General features: G+C 40.2%; 1 protein-coding gene across 1 annotated transcript; it reads right to left on the bottom strand.

Annotated features, from left to right (window-relative positions):
* On the bottom strand, positions 1-18,442 carry rasgrp3 (RAS guanyl releasing protein 3 (calcium and DAG-regulated)). Its single transcript, XM_076077278.1, has 16 exons — positions 18,373-18,442; positions 17,768-17,870; positions 15,211-15,273; positions 14,134-14,265; positions 13,560-13,707; positions 11,422-11,595; positions 9,031-9,147; positions 8,169-8,447; positions 4,657-4,737; positions 4,313-4,426; positions 4,087-4,202; positions 3,060-3,207; positions 2,677-2,713; positions 1,242-1,391; positions 716-1,080; positions 1-6 (listed from the first exon to the last, which is right to left on the bottom strand). The coding sequence occupies exons 1-16, from the start codon at positions 18,440-18,442 to the stop codon at positions 1-3; spliced, it is 2,103 nt and encodes a 700-aa protein (XP_075933393.1).
* Positions 18,443-18,744: the final 302 nt, after the last annotated feature.

The following is an 18,744-nucleotide window of genomic DNA, read 5'->3' as shown; positions in this document are numbered from 1 at the left end:
CTATCTCTGCACGCAGGTACGCACACTTATACAAGGACCACAGTGGAAATAAGTCCTGTGACTTTCTGGTGTTGTCCTTGATGTTCTTTCAATTGTGCATGATGTTGAAACTGTGTAAGTGTCCTTTTAAACGGAACTGTAAATTGACAAAACAAAACAGATCTGCTGTAAAGTGCCTGAGGAGCAACTTGGGGCTCAATGGCTCGCTCAAGGATCTTTCCACATAAAGATAATAGGAGCCGGAGATCACAACCGCCAACCTTGTGGTTAAAGAACACTCTATCTCCTGAGGCAGCTGCCCCCTTTCAATTGGTTGCTCATAGTCTAAAGACAAAATATTTGCCTTTGTTTCCAGAGTTGTAAAATCCTGTCTGTGTATTATAAATCACTGTGCAGTGTCTTGGTGACTGATAAGCCTTCAGACTCAGAGATCTGTAACTTAAAGTGGACTCCCCCCCCCCCACAACACAGTCACTTGTGTGGCTTTAACACATGGCTGTTGATTTCTGTCTGCCCTCCAAGTCTTCACATAGAGGGCCCTGGTATCTTTTTCCAACCTGAAATTTTTTTTGATGTTCTTTGACAAAATACGGTTCTCATCATAAAATGCCAATGACTCTGTTTTCATAGTAAATAGCATTCATGTTTGAAAAGATAGCTTTCACCTCCACAGGTTCCATTTCACCATCTGTTAAAATGTTACAGTCACCCTTACCTTCCCTCTGTGTGTAATCCCGTTCTGTACAAGCTCCCCTGAGACTTCTGACTTCTCCTGAGAGTCCACGCTGCACCGTGAAGAAACTGCCTGGTTCTGGTTTTCCCAGCGGGCACAACCTTTATTTTTAGATGTTTTTCTGTGAGTCCTGTATTTCATTTTGGGGAAGGTGTGGGAGCCGCCATCTGTGGCCCCCCAGCTGTGTTCGGGCCACAGGGGGTCAGTCTGGGTGGCCTGGCTGGTGGTGGCCCTCTGGAAGCGCACAGAGATCCTCTGGGCTGAGCCAGTCATCAGGGTGATGGACTGAGTATCCACAGCTGGACCTGCTGATGTGACAGCTGGGAACTCAAATACCTCATCCTCATCTAAAGGAGAGAACCCAGGAAATTATGAACCAATCAATTGTTCATCATAGTAGACTGAAGAAGCTCATATTTAACATACAAAGCCTTTTTAACTGCAATTTACTTTTGATTTATAAAAATCCATTTTTCAATTCTGTTTGTTGAAACAGAATTGAAATTACCTTTACACGTGGGCAGTGCCGGGCTGCTGGGCAGTGAGCTGTGGGTCAGTCTAACTGGAGAAACATTTCGCAGAGAGGTGGAGCGGATTAGCTTCCTACAGGCCAGGACCAGCAGCTCCCGACATTGTTTATGACAGTTAACGCCACAGTCTGCAAAGTAAATATAGACACATAGACACATAGACACAGTGACACATAGACACAGTGACACAGCATATATTCAGTGCAAAGATGTTAAGCATCAAGACAAGAGGATGCTGTTACTTCCGTTACTTTTGATTGCCAATGGGAAGCATGTTCTTGGGATTAGGTTATGAAAATTACAGCAGTTGCACTGGAAGTTTTCAGTTTCCCAGTTCTTAAAGGGTCAGTTCACCCAAATCTTGGGAAAATCCAACTAAATCTACTGTATCTGCACAGCTAAATTCCACTAGTGTTTAATGTGAAAATATGTTAAGTTATTTGGCTCAGTAATAGAGCGGGTCGTCCTTCAATCAAAGGATGCTCCGCCACTCCTTGCATGGTAGCCCCTGCAATCACTGTATGAATAGGTGTGAATGGGTGAATTTACATGTATTTCTAAAGCGCTTTGAGTGGTTGGAAGACTAGAAAAGCGATATACAAGTACAGTACCATTAATTTTAAGTTCTTTGATTTCTTAGTCAGGATGAAATGTTAAACTAACCCTAATTTTAAATTGAAAGTGCCTATGCTTTAACATTTAACATCAAGCTACAGGGACACAGTATTTAAAGTGTCATTTATTATTTCTCATTCATCTTTAAACTGAGAAGTCCATAATATAATGTACACACCACCACAACAGACTGACGTTCTTTTTCGCTAACTGGCCCAATAGTTATGCAGTCGAGTTGTATAAAATAGTTTGCACAAAGCCGTTTTCTTGTTGAGCCTGAAAAACTGACAACTGAGCAGACTCCATCGATACAAAGCTCTGGAAAGAACTAGAAAGTGTTAAGTTTATATACAGTAAGTATGTTAAGATTGCGTTGAGCTCTAAAAGTCTGTATATCAGATCATATAACCAGTAGCCATGTGTTTTTAGACTTTTGAGCCACTGAAAGTCTGTTCTAGTAAAGAAAAACAGAAATAAATGTCTTTCTTGGCTATTATTTTGAAATGATCTCTTATGGAAGCAAAGCAGATATCCTATTGACTTAACACAAGATGGTAACATGAAATATGTGGAGCGTGTCTAAATACATGCTTGGTAAATGTATAATATTGCATATAATGCAAATATACTGGATATATATATAACAAGATGAACCTTATTTTACTTTTTGGGGATGGCAGGTTTCTTTATTTACTGCAGTTCAGGATTCAAGATCATAATATGACTATAACCAGTTACAGTTAATTCAGTTATACAATCTTTGTATGGTCTTTACAGAAGAATGCAATGAAACAATACCTTTGCACTTGTAGCCCTGCTTGATGATTCCCCAGAGCTGCAGGTCCAGAAACGTAAGCAGGGTGGAGGTGGATTCAGAAAATACAAAAAAAATAACATTAGATAAAAGCATGGAGACATATTCCTAAAGCAGAGTCATCACAACATTTCCTGTTACAATGTGTATGCCTGTTGCATCTGTAAGAACATGACCTCGAGACAGTGTGTAATACCCTATAAAACCTAGCAAACAGATACAGTGTGTGGCTGAACTTGACATTTGACTTGCCTGACAACATTTTTGGAATGTGACTGGTGAGTCTAATTGCAATATTTTCACATGTTCATTGCAATAAGGAACTTTAAGAAGAAAAGTGCAGTGACAGAATCTAAGAGATACGCACAAATCCAGCACAATGTTCACAGAAGGTGGGCTTCAGGTATGTCATCTCCTGGAAGTTGTGAATGAAACCTGGACCCATCTTACTCTGGAGCAGTGGGTTAGCCCGGAGGAAATATGCTATCATCTCATCCTTGCTGATCAATCCATCTCTGAGAGAAAGAGAATTGGAAAAGTAGAAGAAAGAAAGAAGAATGTGCAGAAAGAGAGAGAGAGGATAGTCATTTACAGGTGTTCCAGTCCTTTCAGGTCAGACCAATTGTAACGTAACATTCATCCCAAAGATTAAACTACAATTACAGAATTAAAGCAAAGGAGCGGGCTCGCCCCTACATTTTTCCTCACTTCGCTTCTTTAGCACAGTTGTTCTCGAACTGTGGTCACACCTAAGGACAAGTGCCATCTCTATCTTACACCAGGCCAAAAAAAACCTGAACCTCAATTCTGCCAACCAATGAATGTGTTGGTGATGACATTGCTCTTTTTTAAATTGGATCCTTTAAACCATGATAGGTACTTAGAGAATGTGCAGGCTGCTGATGTACACCGCGTATGTGTAAGAAACAAAACAATATCTATATTAAAGAAATTCTAAATTATAAGGATTAAGTTTAACAATACAAATTAATTCAATTCCAAATTACTATTTTTACAACTTGTTTACTAATTTTCCATGCTGGGGAGGCTTGTTTGAAAGTAGCTTATTATCGGCCCGTTTATTGAAACTAGTAAGCTACACTACAAACTACAGCACTCCTTATTTTGTGGTGTAAGTTATAACAACACAAAACAAATGAATATGGTCGTCAGAGACTTCATGTACAAGTGCAGATTCAGCATGTGGTTGAGAACAGAATGCTTGATGAAGATAACCTCACTTCTGAGCTTTTTTCCTTCAAGAGAAAAAGTAGCTTGGAACGGAAATGTTAATATGATTTACTGGGAAATGTGGTAAAACTACATCATCGTGCTGTGACCATGTACTAAAAATTACACTTACTGTAGGAAATTATTTTTATATCTAAACTCACTGATCTTTGTCCAAAACGCAGAAGGAGTCCAGGAAGGGAAAATTAGCAGCGATGCTCTCAAAGTCCTCTTGAGAAATATAGCCATCGTGATCATGGTCATAATTCCTGAACACAGACTTCACAATGACAAGAAACAAATTATACACACATACATCTCTGCATTGTCCAACAAGTAGCTGTTTTCTGCATTGTGTGAGCATAATTTGAAAAGGGGTCATCCACTCACTTCCACCACCTTCCTGATGTGTTTATTGACCACAGAAGGGTCTGGTTTAGTGGTGACACCGGAGGCCCAGTCCAGTGGGACCAGGGGCTTGTTGGGAGTCGTTGGAGAGGTAGGCTGTGAGGAAGGATACAGTACACGAAGACGGGACTTAGTTTAGCAAATTATCTGTGCCACCCCCAGTACACTCTTCACTCCAATTCTCCCAAAAGTTCCACAGGAGCAAAAAAGTAATAAAAAAGGACAAATATTTGTAAGTTGTCAAAAATAAGTATAATTTAAAGTGTTAAAACAAAACTGAACACAAGCTTGAAGACAAAATACAAACCATTTCAACTAAAACTTACCAATGATTTGGGGTTACGTGGTTCCCTTAGCAATGACAGCTCATAAATCTCATCTTCGGTGTAGTAAAGGTCTAAAGATAGCTGAAAATACAAGAGGGAAAGTGAGTGGGCAACTTTAAATTAGTTTTGGTCCAAGCAATCAGATCAGAGTCCTGTGTTATAAAGATATTTTAGACTGGTCTGTAGTGTTACACCCGCCTTAATCTTGCTTTTTAGATTAGTCTAATACAGCGGTTCCCAAACTTTTTAGGCCACACACCCCCTTCTACATCCCGACCGGGTTCACGCACCCCCACACCTTAAAAAAAAAGCAACAGAGCCCATTTATAGCCGCATAAAAATCGGACCAATGAGAGAACAGTTTGCTCGCGCGTGGCGTTTGTTTACAAGATAAAAAACACAAAAAACACAAAAAAACTTCCTGCACCGTGCCTTCGAAAAGGTAACGGACGTACACCAGAAGATTGGCCAGATTAACCACATCTGTAGGCTCGTCTACTTGCAGAGAGTAAAACTCACTCTTCTTCACACGACCGACTAATGTAGCCGGAAAAACTAAAATGCATTCTCAATTACGTTTGACCAAAAACGTATTTTCTCCCTGATTACGTTTGTGTTTGACTTATTACATTGACTTATTACATTCAACATTTTAACACTAACATTTTTTTCCCTCTCCACCACCGCCTTTCCTTCTCCCTATTACGCGGTCAGAATACAACCACAACACACCGCCTGTCTCCAGCAGAAACGCGCTCATCCAGGCCGAGCAACGAGGAACATTACGCGGCTACAATACCTCCACAAAGGCCCGCGTGTAAAATCCGGGAGTAACCGTGACTCTCTTAAGGGTTATGTTTGGGTGGCTTCCTAGTGGAAGTTATGGTTAGGGTTAGATGGATACAAATAAATAAAATATACCTCCATAACACCCCGCCACTCTCGGCTCATACCTCCCCAGCAACGAGGCACATCACCCGGCCACAATACCTCCAGAATGTCCCCCGGGTGAAATCCGGGACTTGGTTTTATGGTTCCGAGTGGCGGGCGCTCACCCGTTGGCGCCGGACGCGAGGTCTCCAGCCGCCCCCGCCGTGAGGCACCCCATCGTCAGGTCTGTCAGCCCTCGGAACAGGCCGCGGGGCAACAACTTGTGGGTGGCGGGGGTAGAGGCGAGGCAGATCACAGAAAAATAATAAAGACTAGAGTATGGCAAAGATATGTTGATGAGAAACGTATTTGTTATACGTCAAACACAAACGTAATCAGGGAGAAAATACGTTTATGGTCAAACGGAATTGAGAATGCATTTTAGTTTTGGGGGAACGTAATTTTTAGGAGACAGGACTGCACCATTAGACCACCATTACATTTTTCCTCTCGCGCACCCCCTAGAGGCAGCGCGCACCACACTTTGGGAATCCCTGGTCTAGTAGAAGTCACAGTTTTTCTTTAAATTTTTTAAGCTTAAATACTAAGCCAGACTAACTCTGATCCATGTTTCCATGCAACAATCAGTGACACCAGCTGTTCAGTAAAATCAAATCGTAGGCCGTTCCCTTCCGACTAACAAAACTATTTTAACTATCCTATCCTAGCCTGATATACGAGTTTGCATTAGAACGGAACACTGCCACATTAAGAAGCCACAGCTATGTTTTTTGTATTGTTACACTATTTGCTGAAATTTCAAAATAAAATGTCCTAGTTGCAGTTGATTTTTTAGTATAAGGTGCAGAGCAGTTTGAAGCAGATGCTCAGACATTTTTATTTTTCCCAGAATTAATAGCAAATTAGTCCTACTTAAAGGTGACATAGGATGCTATTTAGCATTTTCCAGTTCTTTTATTTTTGTGAGTCTCCTTGAAAATATTAACACGCTTTAATGTTGAATTAAAACAATAGAAAGTATTTTCTCATACCTTCCATTGCTGCAGCACCTCTATTCACTGGAACAGTCTGTGTTAGCGCCTGTCTTTTTAAGGCCCCCCTATCGAAAAGCCCAGTCAGCTCTGATTGGTCAGGGTTTGGTCTGCTCTGCCGGGGTCATTACAGCCAGGGAACCCCACCTAACTTAATTTAGCTGCATATATTTTAGTGCTGACTGAAATTGCAAATCAGTATGTGATTGAAATGACAAAAACTGTTAACTTGAATATCACCACAATAACCTCTTCTACACAAAAGGCGCTGTGCTCCAGTGGGAATCTGATTTTAAATCTGATCTGAGAAATTAACAATTTCGAAAACCAAGATTCCCTAACGTTTGGCTCCAGTAAGTACTGCTATTTATATCCCTCTGGTACATCATTTTTGCTTAGTAGTTAAGTACAAACTCTGTAAATCGTAAACATACGTGGACTGTACTTGTATAGTGTTTTTCTAGTCTTCCGACCACTTAATGCACTTTAACACTACATGTCATCATTCACCAATTCACACCCATTCATACACTGATGGCTACCATACAAGGCGCCACCTGCCCATCAGGACTATCTAATATCCACACACATTGATACACCGCAGGCACAGCTTACAAGAGTAATTAACATTTTTAATTCAGCTTTTGGTTGTACTAAGCCCCGCCCTCTTGTGTCACTACTGGTTGCAAAAAAATCAAGATTGCGACGGCCAAAAACCAAGATGGCCAAAATGGCGAGCTCAAGGCTTCAACACAATAGTCCACAAACTAGGTGAAACCATGGTTGACGTCATGATAACTAAGTGTACTTCTTATAAACAGTCTATGTAAAAATATTAAAACATTCAAGGTTAACTTCTATGGAGGAGTGGATTGTGCAGTGAAAGTCGCCAAGTCGGCAACACTGACCAGTCACGTCTCCCTCCAAAGCCACTCCCCCAAAATTATTATTATGAACGTAAGCATAGCATAATGAATGTAAACAACTCAGAGCTGTCAAGCAATGAATGCACGACAGAGTGCATGCAGGCAGACAGGCAGGTAGTCCGTCATTTGGCCAGAGTGAAATGATTGGATGGGCTTATTACAGTCACAGGTACCAGCTTTTTGTCTTTCTTTTGTCAGAGCATTTTTATGTATTGATTGCTGTCAGTATGTAAAGAGAAGTTGAACAAATACAGCAAAAAAATATTTGAAAAAGATTACCAGCCCTTGCTTATATATAACGTGGTTTTTTTCTCTTCATACTTTAACTTTGATTGTTGCCACGTACAGTACAGTAGAAGGAATATAATGAAAACGGCATTCCATCTTTAAAAAATATCACCTTTTTTTGTCTTTCACCAGACACAAAGATATGTGTATAGTCGTTACAAATATGCTTGACTACTGGCTTGCCTTCATCTCAGGTCCCCCAGGATTTCTGAAAATGACATATTCCTTCTTACAGTACTCCTCTTCTCATGTTCTCATGAATTTAAACAAAAAACAAATAGACAGAAAGAAGAAGAGTGTTGAGGCATGTTGTGTAGAGCTATCCCTTTTATAATTGTAATTGGCAAATTACGATATATATGAGGTAATCCCTCACCGTTAACAGGTAGATGAGGTCCATGTTGGGCTCCACCTGGGCCACTGCACTCTGCAATGAAACCAACTCATTGAAGGTCATGTAGAGCTGATGCATCTTCACTAGGTTAACCTGATTGCTGTCATTAACCCAGTCAGGAAAGACTACATGCATTGCAATCAGGTCCTTCAGGTGCACACCCAGGATGGGAATTTTAAAGCCCTGGCATTCATTGAAGGCCTTTCGGTAGCAGGAGTAGTTGTTGTTGGAAGAGACCAGCTCAGTCATTTCGCTCCAGATCTGGGGAGGGGAGTGGGGAATGTTGAGGTTTGCATAATTATCAAATCACAAAGTGAATGGTGTGGCAATTCATGTGACCTGCCTTGGTGGTCTTAGTTTGGGTGCAGGCAGGCAGTTGTATAGGTCAAAAGTAAGTTTTCTTAATTATGTATTTATTTGTATTTTTAGAAAAGTTTGAGGATTTTCAACTGACTTCATTATAGTAAACTTGCCTGGAGCAAGCCTCTAGTGAACATTTGAAGAACTGCAACTCAAGGCATTTTGGCTTCAGTGAACTTGTGGCTGACTATCTCAAACACTCGGCTGAGAAGGTTGTTGCTTTGTTGATAGCACTCCCTATACCATTTTCATCCAACTCATTGGATTTAATCTTATTTAAAACTAATTAACTAACTAAACTTGAATAAAACATGTTCAAGCCTGGTTTTCCTGCAAATACATTACCACTGGATTCCCTTTAACCATAACCAGACCTTGTATATAGTGGTATGCTTATTTGTATGTTTAAAATGTTATAGGAATGCATGTGTACTGAATGTTTGTGTGGATATACAAATATATACATAGGCTGGTAATGACTTACCTTCACAACCTCTGGAGCCAGATAAGAGTGAGTCTCCTTTAGTCGAGAAATGGAGCTGTGGCTCAGCCCCCCCACCACCGCCATCAGAGTGTTGAAGTTCTGCAGCTGCAAAAGTTTCTGATGACAGAGTGACATGTTGAAAACTTGCTTCAATAATGTTTATCTAATAGAACATTTTCTGTGTCTGTTTTGTTCTATTGCACAAGGTCCCAGTTAGATTAGTGAATGAAATGTGAATAGCCCATTAAGATCACATTATCATCACTATCTTGAGATGCCATCCAGTTTTCCCTAGTTGTTTATTGTGGAGGCAGTCCACAATTTCTGTCATAAGAAACACATTTTTTAAATAAAACCGATGGTAGACTTTAAACATTCATTAAATGAAAGCAACTATGAGACACTTATGTCAAGTTATAGTTGATGATTAAGCTGTGGTGGAATGGAACTAAGTACAGTGCATTTACTCGAGTAGTATTCTGGTCAACATACCTATGCGTAGAAAACCACCCAAGACAATGGGTTGTTTTGACCCAATGTTAGTGTTATTTTATGATATTACTGTTATACATCCAAACTGAAAATATGGTTATTGTGACTAAGTGTTAGACTAAACAAGTTAAAATATTAATTGTTACAAATGTATTGGTATTTTTACAAATAAATGTGCCAATGTCATTCAAAACTGCTACAGAGGCACAGGTTATTATTAATCAGAAACACAATGTGAAATAAAGCCTGCGTTTAAAAAACTGGGGTAGATTATAAAAATTCTCAACCACACCTTTGTTTGGGTAAATAACCCAGTAGTAGTATGAAAATGAATACAAGGACCCATTGTCTTGGTTCAAGGTTTCTACCCATGGATACTAGGGAAAGTCAAACTAGTATTGCGGGGGTGATATAGTGAACCAGATTGGCCTGCATGTCCTGCATAACCACTGTGACAAATCAGCCTAGAGTCCATTTCACAGTTGTAATTGTGAATTGTGTAATTGTGTAAATGTGTCCCAGTTTATCTCCTGTTGCAGTGTATGTGAATGACATCGGCTGACAGGAAGTAAACCATGTTCCACTTTAAATAAAAAGTGTTCGCTGAGTGAATGCTTTCTATGCTGTACAAACTCAAGTCCTCCTGGACAGTGAAGTGGGGAGCATTCATTAGAAAAAAAAAAAAATGGTTTGCCTAATTTTGTAATTATCACTTCCTGACCCTGCGACCCAGGGACTTCAACAGCTTCAGGCCGGTGGCATTAACATCCCACCTGATGAAGACGCTAGAGAGGCTGGTCCTCGTACATCTCCGCCCCCTGGTGAGCTCATCTTTGAACCCACTTCAGTTCGCCTACCAATCTGGCATCAGGGTGGATGACGCTGTCATCTACCTGCTATACAGATGCTTTCTCACCTGGAAAAGGCTGGAAGCACTGTGAGAGTCATGTTTTTTGATTTCTCCAGTGCCTTCAACACCATCCAGCCTTTGCTTCTGAGGGACAAGCTGGAGCAGACCAGAGTGGACCACCACCTCACCGCATGGATCTTGGACTACCTCACCAACCGTCCACAGTATGTGCGGATACGGGAGTGCGAGTCCGACCTAGTGTCCTGCAGCACTGGGGCCCCACAAGGAACCATTCTAGCTCCATTCCTCTTCACCATCTACACCTCGGACTTCAAATACAACTCTGCAAACTGCCACCTGCAAAAGTTCACTGACGACTCTTCAATCGTCGGCCTCATTTCCGCCGGTGATGACAGGCAATACAGGGAACTGAACCAGGACTTTATAGGATGGTGCCAGCGGAACGGCCTCCAGATCAACTCTGGTAAAACCAGAGTGCTTTCTGACTTTAGATGCATGCACAATGTTGACATACTAATAATGCTAATTATCTGTCATCTCAAATGACTGATAACCACCTTGATTTATCTAATAATTGTGAGATTATTTTCACGTAAGAGATAATTTCTTGTTAATCGGTCATGTAAGTCATTGTGAAATGAGGCCTCCAATTTACTTTTTTTGCAATGCACTTCTGTAGTGAGTCTATACTTTTCTGATTAGGGAAAAGCAATGATGTTAGCTTTTATGACAAATTTGGTTTTGTCATAAAAAGACTACAAGACTTTACTGTTGCATTTGTCTAGTCTGGACATTGCTGTTTTCTGTTTTTGACTGGCGACGGAGTTCAGGATAGGATTTGAAAGCCTGTAAAACGTATACACTGTTCTTGTCCAATCAGCTTCCCAGTTCTGTAGTCAGCCTTGCATATATGTTTCTAAATGTTAGTTTCTAAATGTTAGTTTTGGGTAAAACTAATGTCAGCCACTTATTGTTCATGTTTTGTGGACAAAAAACCTTTAAAACACTGCTGCCTCTTCCCTTCTTACCTGAGCCACATGGATGTATTTGGTAATAACCTCTGCACGGGTCTGAGGTGTTAGCTTGCTGAGCACCATGAGTTGGACCCACTGCGAGACTCCGTTGAACAGAGCAATGGAGCGCTCCAGAGTTGGGTTGTCCACCAGGCAGCCGTGGATCACATAGCTCTGGTAATCAGTGAACTGGAAACAAATATTACAGATCAGATATCCAGCTGTCAATTTTCAATCTAAGCTTCTTAAGTCTGTAATGGTCATTGCACAGAATAATTGAAAATATATTATGGGGAGATGGTATCGTGAGAGCCATGCCCTTTTCCCAGTACATTTTAAAATGTGTTGCATGTGAAGTTGATATTTTGACCTGATGATGGTGCCTGAGGAAAGTTCATAGAATTTTCAAAAAGAAAATGTGGAATCATCTTGTGGGGAAAATGTAGCTCTGGTGGCGAGAGGAAGATTAAGGAGTCACACAGCGATATTCAGATACTGAATGATGTTTTGTAAATCTTACATCTTTAGAAGTCTATTTCTGGCCATGTGTGGGGAATATGTGAGTACTTGAGTAAACTGAAGTAGCAGATTCTCATGTAATTTCAATTAATTTCAAGGGCAAACACAAACACCCATGCACACATAAAAGTGTTAATTTCATTAGTTCATAGTTTTGTCACAATTCCAATAACACCCTGAAACTTTGAACTTCTTTCTGGTGTTGTTACCCATTAACCACCAGGGAGTTCACCCAGAGGCCGGCTAGCTTCACATCAAAGCTCTACAGCAGGTGTTCAGCTTCCCAAGAGCTTTTTAGGAACATTCTTATCAGTGTTGCACATAGTTTACCCAATTCACAGTGTATATTTTATTGGGCTTGAAAATGTTGATTGTAAAACTTCATGAAACGACATCATTTCTAACCTAACTTGAACTTAGTTAAAGAACTGACTCAGCAATGCCAGTAACACAATAGCATCCGTCTGGTCTGACATTAGCTAATGATAGGCATTCGCCACCATAAGCTACTTGTCATACCAGACCGAGGCTGTAGCAGCTACTCTGTAGCAGAGTGTCCTGAATTGAACATGGGTGTATCTTATTTATTATGAATTCAACTTTTAAGAGGAAGGATGTCTGTATTTTTCATTTCAAATGTTATATAGTCTTGCTTTAAATGGTTGCATGTGTTTTTCTCAGTAGTTTTCATTCTACTCAGGCTGGCCTGCTGCACCTGTCCCCAGCCACTTCTCACTTCCCCAAGTCCCTGCATTGCCATCCATCCACTGAATACCCCCAGACTCCCACCAGTCGCAGTCAACTGACTCTCTCATACAGCCGCTCACCTGTGTCCACTTTCCCTTATCAGCCTTGCAGCATATAACCAGCCCATTTCCACTCAGATTCTTAATGTTGTGTCATTCCTTTCTTTCCAGCCTTCTGAACCCTATACATGAACCTGCAACCTGCAACCTTTAATCTGGAATATTTACCTGTTTGCCTGTAATTTATGTAACCTCATTTTATCAATAAATCCCTGAACTGTTCCTGTCTGCCAAATTGTTTCCATTTAGGTCATTTCCCTTTGTTGCCTTGCACTCACCTGCCTGACAGAACAATCTGGCCAAAAATGTACCCAACAGATATATTTTCTGTGGACTAACAAAATTAGTCTTGCCTTTAAATCGATGCAAGTCTGTCACTGGCCCACAAGCTAATGTCTTCTGAGTCTCCCAGTCACCTAGCCTCGGGATCGTAAACCGGCAGAACCCTGCAGCCACCTCTGCCGATCAGTTGGATACCGAAAACCTGCGAGATCTTTTGTTGGCAATTTCCGCCAACTTCCTGTGAGATCTTCCAGATCTGCAGTTTTGGAAGCACTTGGGCTCTTCACTTCCCAGTTTCTGGGTGAAGTGAAAGGGGTTATCCCCAACGTGAGCATCCATGTCAGCAAAAAAATCTGTAAGAATCAGTAAGATTCATATTTATTTTTCAGATATTAATGTTCACACCAGGCCTGTTGTTCTGTAGAGATTTGTTGTTCTTTTTTCACATTAAGTAAGTCATGATGGTTGTATTCAATAGTCCCAGAAGGACTGACAAACCCTTTAGAAAAAATCACTGGACAGAAACTCAGCTGTTTGTAGACATACCGATATCCTTCGTATGGACTTGAACTCCAGGAAGGTGAGATGCTCGGCCAGCTCCATTGGCTCCAGGTGGTCAAACAGCAGTGAGGCCTTGCCTTTCTTAGCCTGCTTCTTGCGCTGGGTCAATTTACGCATCCAGTCATATGACGGACTACAATGGAGAAAAATGAATAAACAATAAGCACAATCAATCTAGACAAAGTGTGACACAGTGATTCTAAACAATTTGTAACTTAAAGACAAAAAGCTGCAGGATCACCAGTATGGTCATTTAAGGTCATAGGTAGTTTGAGATATGGCTATGTAGGTTTGTAGTCATATTGGTCCCGTGTCCCAGCTACAAAACAAGAAAAACTGGGCCTATGTACCCTTAGAGACGCGTTTTACCACTCAATAATGACAGTTTGTCATTTAGATCATTTAGGACCAGGACTTTGTTTTAGGGTTAACATTGGAATTTGGATTATTTTGATATAAGGATGAGGACCAAATTGTTGGAACAATAAAGATCTTACTTTGTAACACTGATCGGGTCAATATTTTCTACAAGTGTATCTGTATGCTCTTGGTGTCTTACATGGTGGAGATGTCGAGGAGCTTGAAATGCTCCTCACAGGACAGCTGAGCAGCCACATTTCTGAACTCCTCTGTTTTCCGGATCAGACCCAAGTCCAGGTTGAACTCTGCAGGGAATGTCACAATCCAGTACCTGGATACACACATAGAGATTTCAGCAGCACATATTTTGACACTAAAGAGACATGATATAATTATAGCTCCAAGGAACTGCTGTGTGAGCTGGCTCTAGAGCAGTGTTAAAACAATAGCTAAATATTGATTGTTAAATTTAAAAAGACACGGGCAATGAGCATTGTGAGGACCAAATCTAACTGTTGCCTCGTCCTCTGTGTGAAATCTTGAAACTGCCAAACTGTATGGATGTATGAATGCATAAAGATATAGGTAACCATGTATTTAGGCATGTCGGTCGGTATGTATATCGATAATATGTATGTTTGTATGTTTGTATATATGTTTGTATGTAAGTAGGTATGTAGGTAGTAGAACGGACATTCGCATTCATATCAACGAAGCAGGATATTCAGAGCGGTGTATCTTTCATTGAAACCGGTTGCGGTTGAAGCAGGCTAACATCCGTACAAACCGACTTGCGGCAAGTTGTGGACCCACTCATGCCAATGTGGCATGTAAAATAACAACATTGGCTAGCGTGTTTGTGTGCATGTAGGCCTGCCATGCTGGCTGTCCCTTTTATAAGTAAAAAAGAAAGTGAATTGTCCTAAACAGAATCATCAATTCAGCTCTTTACAGCCCCAACAACTAACAACAATCGCCATTTTCTTTTGAACTACTCAAATGACCACAGTAAACAGTTCAATGTCATTCTACCCCTATTCTTTTTCTATGGGCCACAGGCTTTGAAAAGGCAGAACCCCCGACAACGCTGCAAGCAACAATACCGCGAGTCAAGCAAAGGCCCGTTCTGAACGACTATGCCACTATTGGCGTAAAATCTGGTAATATTGTTAGGTGGCATTGGCTTTTCTGTAGGCTTGGGTTTGGATTTCCCAGAGGCTGAGTAATCCAAAGTAGAACGTGTTAGTTTTGGATGAGTGTGTATGTAGAATCTTACCTCATTAGATAACAAATCTTCAGCCTGGTTCTCTGGTAGGCGTCACCTTTGCTGTCACGGTACGTGGGGTTCAGTTAAGGACTTTTTCCAAGATTTGACAAATCAATAGACTCCAATGTATGACAAATCAGGAATTAAGGAAATAATTTTCATGCTATGAAAGGTCTATATATGACATTCAAAACCACTAGATGTCGCACTAGAGAACCAGCACCTCAGACCAAAACAAATGGGCGGCCACACTTTCCTTCCTGAGGTTATGTGACACACAGAAGTAAACAAGGGAATACAGTTAAGCTTTTGTGAATAGCTTCAAGGTACAAGATAAGTACACAAGGCAAGCAAGATAATGTACAACTTGGCTATGATTGCGTTATTTTAGTAACATAGCAAGGTATTCAGCTTGATAAGGAGGTATTTCTTCATTGAGTGACCACAACCAATGTAACATAATTATTAGCTACTAAAACCAAGCACAGAGAAGCTTGACTTCATTCTCTGCTCAGGATGCCATTACTCCACTATATCTTTACATAGCAAATAGCTGTTTGCTGCTATATCATCGTTTAAATATATAGAACTGACAAACAGGAAACTAGCCTCTCAGATATCCCCTCTGGCCGTAGATATAGACAACTACACTTTGGGAGGAATTTTGTGGCATCAGCCATCACAGCCTTAACCAGCCTGGGCACACTCTGTTGTTATATAACATAACCTGTTTCTGAGTGTTGCTTGTTCTAAAAGTGTGATTGTGTACAGAAGTTTGTCACAAGTAAACACATTTCCTCTGTAGAGGACAATGAAGAATGAATCTGAATCGTTCATGATCACTTCAGCTGACAGTGCAGCTGCTACTGTATGGACTACAAGATAATGAGCAGCCTGAGCCTCTAACTTTCTCTCAGCATTTCCTCAGCAGTGACCTAATTCGACATTGATGGCAGTTCTCACCTCAAATAGCAGAGTCATGTGTAACGACATCCTTATGCAAGAGAGAACGTTATTTCGGCTAAGGTTTGTCATACTTTGTCACTGTCCAACCTTTTCCGAAACAATCTGTCAATCACACCTACTTTAAACTGCAATTGTCCAGATCTGTTGAGGTGAGAGTAGGCATGGTTTGAACTTCTCTCTCAAGCTCTCTATTTGTCATTCTTCACACATCTACTTCTGCCACTTTTTGTATGTACAACCAAGTACCTCACCAAGAATGCTGTTGAGAATGTGTATGACTCATTGTGTCTCTCTTGTCTCTATGACTGCAGCTTTTGACCCCATCATTGAGTGTGGCCATTTAAAAAAGCTATAAATACTTTTGTCTTCAGAAATGGTTGGACATTAATTTGGACTGTGGGAGGAATTTGGAGCACCCAGAGAACAAACACGCAGACTTTGGGAGAACATGCAAAAGCAAGGAGGTCATGTGAGATTATTATAAAGTCACAAAGTCATCATTTGACTTAAAACATCAGACTTCAAATGACAGTCAACAGTAGACATTTTGATTTAAAGAATGACCTTGATTGTTCCATAAACTTAACAAAGTAGTCACTTTACCTAACTCACAATCTTTCCCTGACCTTATGTACCAAAATACATATTTTAACCCAAACCATAATGTTTCCTTGAATCTAATTTTTTTGTTTTGTGACAAACACCTAACAAACACCATAGTGTTGTCACATGGTAAAACAGATTTATGTTAAACGGGGATTAGTAACTACATTGGAAGGCATTGGCAAATGATGTTGTCCTGCTTACAGGGGAATCAGATCAGAAAAAGCTGTTCTCGAGGGAATAGTTGTGGAATAGTTGTGGAGCTGGAAGCACAGGAATTGTATATAGAGTAGGAAAGTTAAAAGGAGATGTAACATTAACATTAACTTTCCATAACCTTGATTGTCTGTTTCATTCATAGACTTTAAATAAAGATCGTATTATAAAGTTAGTCAGTATATTATGGTCTTACAGTATAACTGTAAATAAAGATCTTTACATTATATGCAATCAGTCTGTATATAAAGATATTTACATAACGTTAGATACAGTTAGAATGGAAGATGTTACTAGTCTGATCTTTTTCTTTTTAATATCTTTATCTATGGTTCAAAGTGTCCATGAGTTAGACACTAAACCCCAAGTTGCTCCTCATGCGCTTTACAGTAGCCAACTGCACCTAATACGTAAGATTGTTCTTATGCACTTACAAAGCAGCTCCAAGGACATTGACTCAGATCAATACTGCTTATTTTACATTTAACTATAGTACTATAGCAAGAGAAAAGGTGAGGGAAAGGCAGTCACTTAAATGAAATGAAACATCAACTGCTATGCTATCTTAATTTTGAGATTAAGCTTGGATTTCCTGTGAGGTGAGGAATAATTCATCTAAATGTATCAATTTATAGTAGTACATACCTTTAACACACTGAAATACAATAGCCAGCAGTATTTCATTATTAATAAAGAACTGTATTTATGTGCATTAGCGGTAAAGCACTGTGTTAATGTGCATTAGCTGTAGTTCCTACAGGGTTTCTGCCGGAAGGGATATATCATCAGTAGTTTTCCCGCCAGTTCTGAGGACTTAATGTACCAGCGATGCATCAGCAGCAGGGTGCGAGGAAGCAGGTTGGCCTTCAGATCCCCATTGTCATCTATAAAGAGAAGTCAATCATAAAATGTCATCAAATTTAAACTTAACAGACAACTATGTTATCTTAAAGGCATTTTCTATATCTTTTTATTGTCAACAAATCCCATGAAAAGGCCCAATCAACAATAAATTGATGCCAGATATATCTCATTCCTCTGCATTATTGTTGTCCAAAAGAAACATCATCATTCATCAATGGACCACACTGTTGCACTTGGTTTGGTTATAAGTCGATTAAAGGCAAATTTCTCAAAAAATATGCAAGATGTAAGCATAATATTAAATTAATTATTACAGATATTAAAAGTTTGTTTGACCCAGGACCCCTCCACAGACAGGGCTTCAATATTGGGTAAAAATAGAAAGGTCACTGTGAAGCCCCTTCCATTTCAGTTCATAGTTATAATTTAATCAAATCGCCACAAACGAATTGCCACACAGTAAACCTTGGGTCTCAGATAGGTAATCCAGCCTTGCTTGCATTTCATTCATATGTTACTTACCAAATGCATGAATGCATTCATTTAAGAGAGCATCAAGAGATGCTGCCTTTCCCAATGTGGATGATCCCATAGTGCCAAGCTGGAGGAAGGACAGAGGTCCACACTTTCTGCTCACTGCTCTGGACCAATCAGGGTTTTCCTGGGAGCAGGAGAGAAACAGTCATCAGTATAAGAGTCTAATTTGACAATTTATTGTTTGTCATTAATCATATAGCTTTAAGCAGACACTTGCTGAAAGGCATGTGTCCATTATGTAAATCAATCCACTTCAAAGCAATGCTAATCTGTATAGAATCTTAATTTGGTGTCTTTAGCAACATGTTTTGCCTTCTTAGTGAAGGTTCACTAAGAAGGGGGTCTGAAGCTAAATCT

The sequence above is a fragment of the Anarhichas minor genome, unplaced genomic scaffold, assembly GCF_050575085.1.
Source record: "Anarhichas minor isolate MPS153535 unplaced genomic scaffold, ASM5057508v1 ptg000058l, whole genome shotgun sequence".
Taxonomy (NCBI): Eukaryota; Metazoa; Chordata; class Actinopteri; order Perciformes; family Anarhichadidae; genus Anarhichas; species Anarhichas minor.
This window is presented reverse-complemented; position numbering and strand designations above follow the sequence as displayed.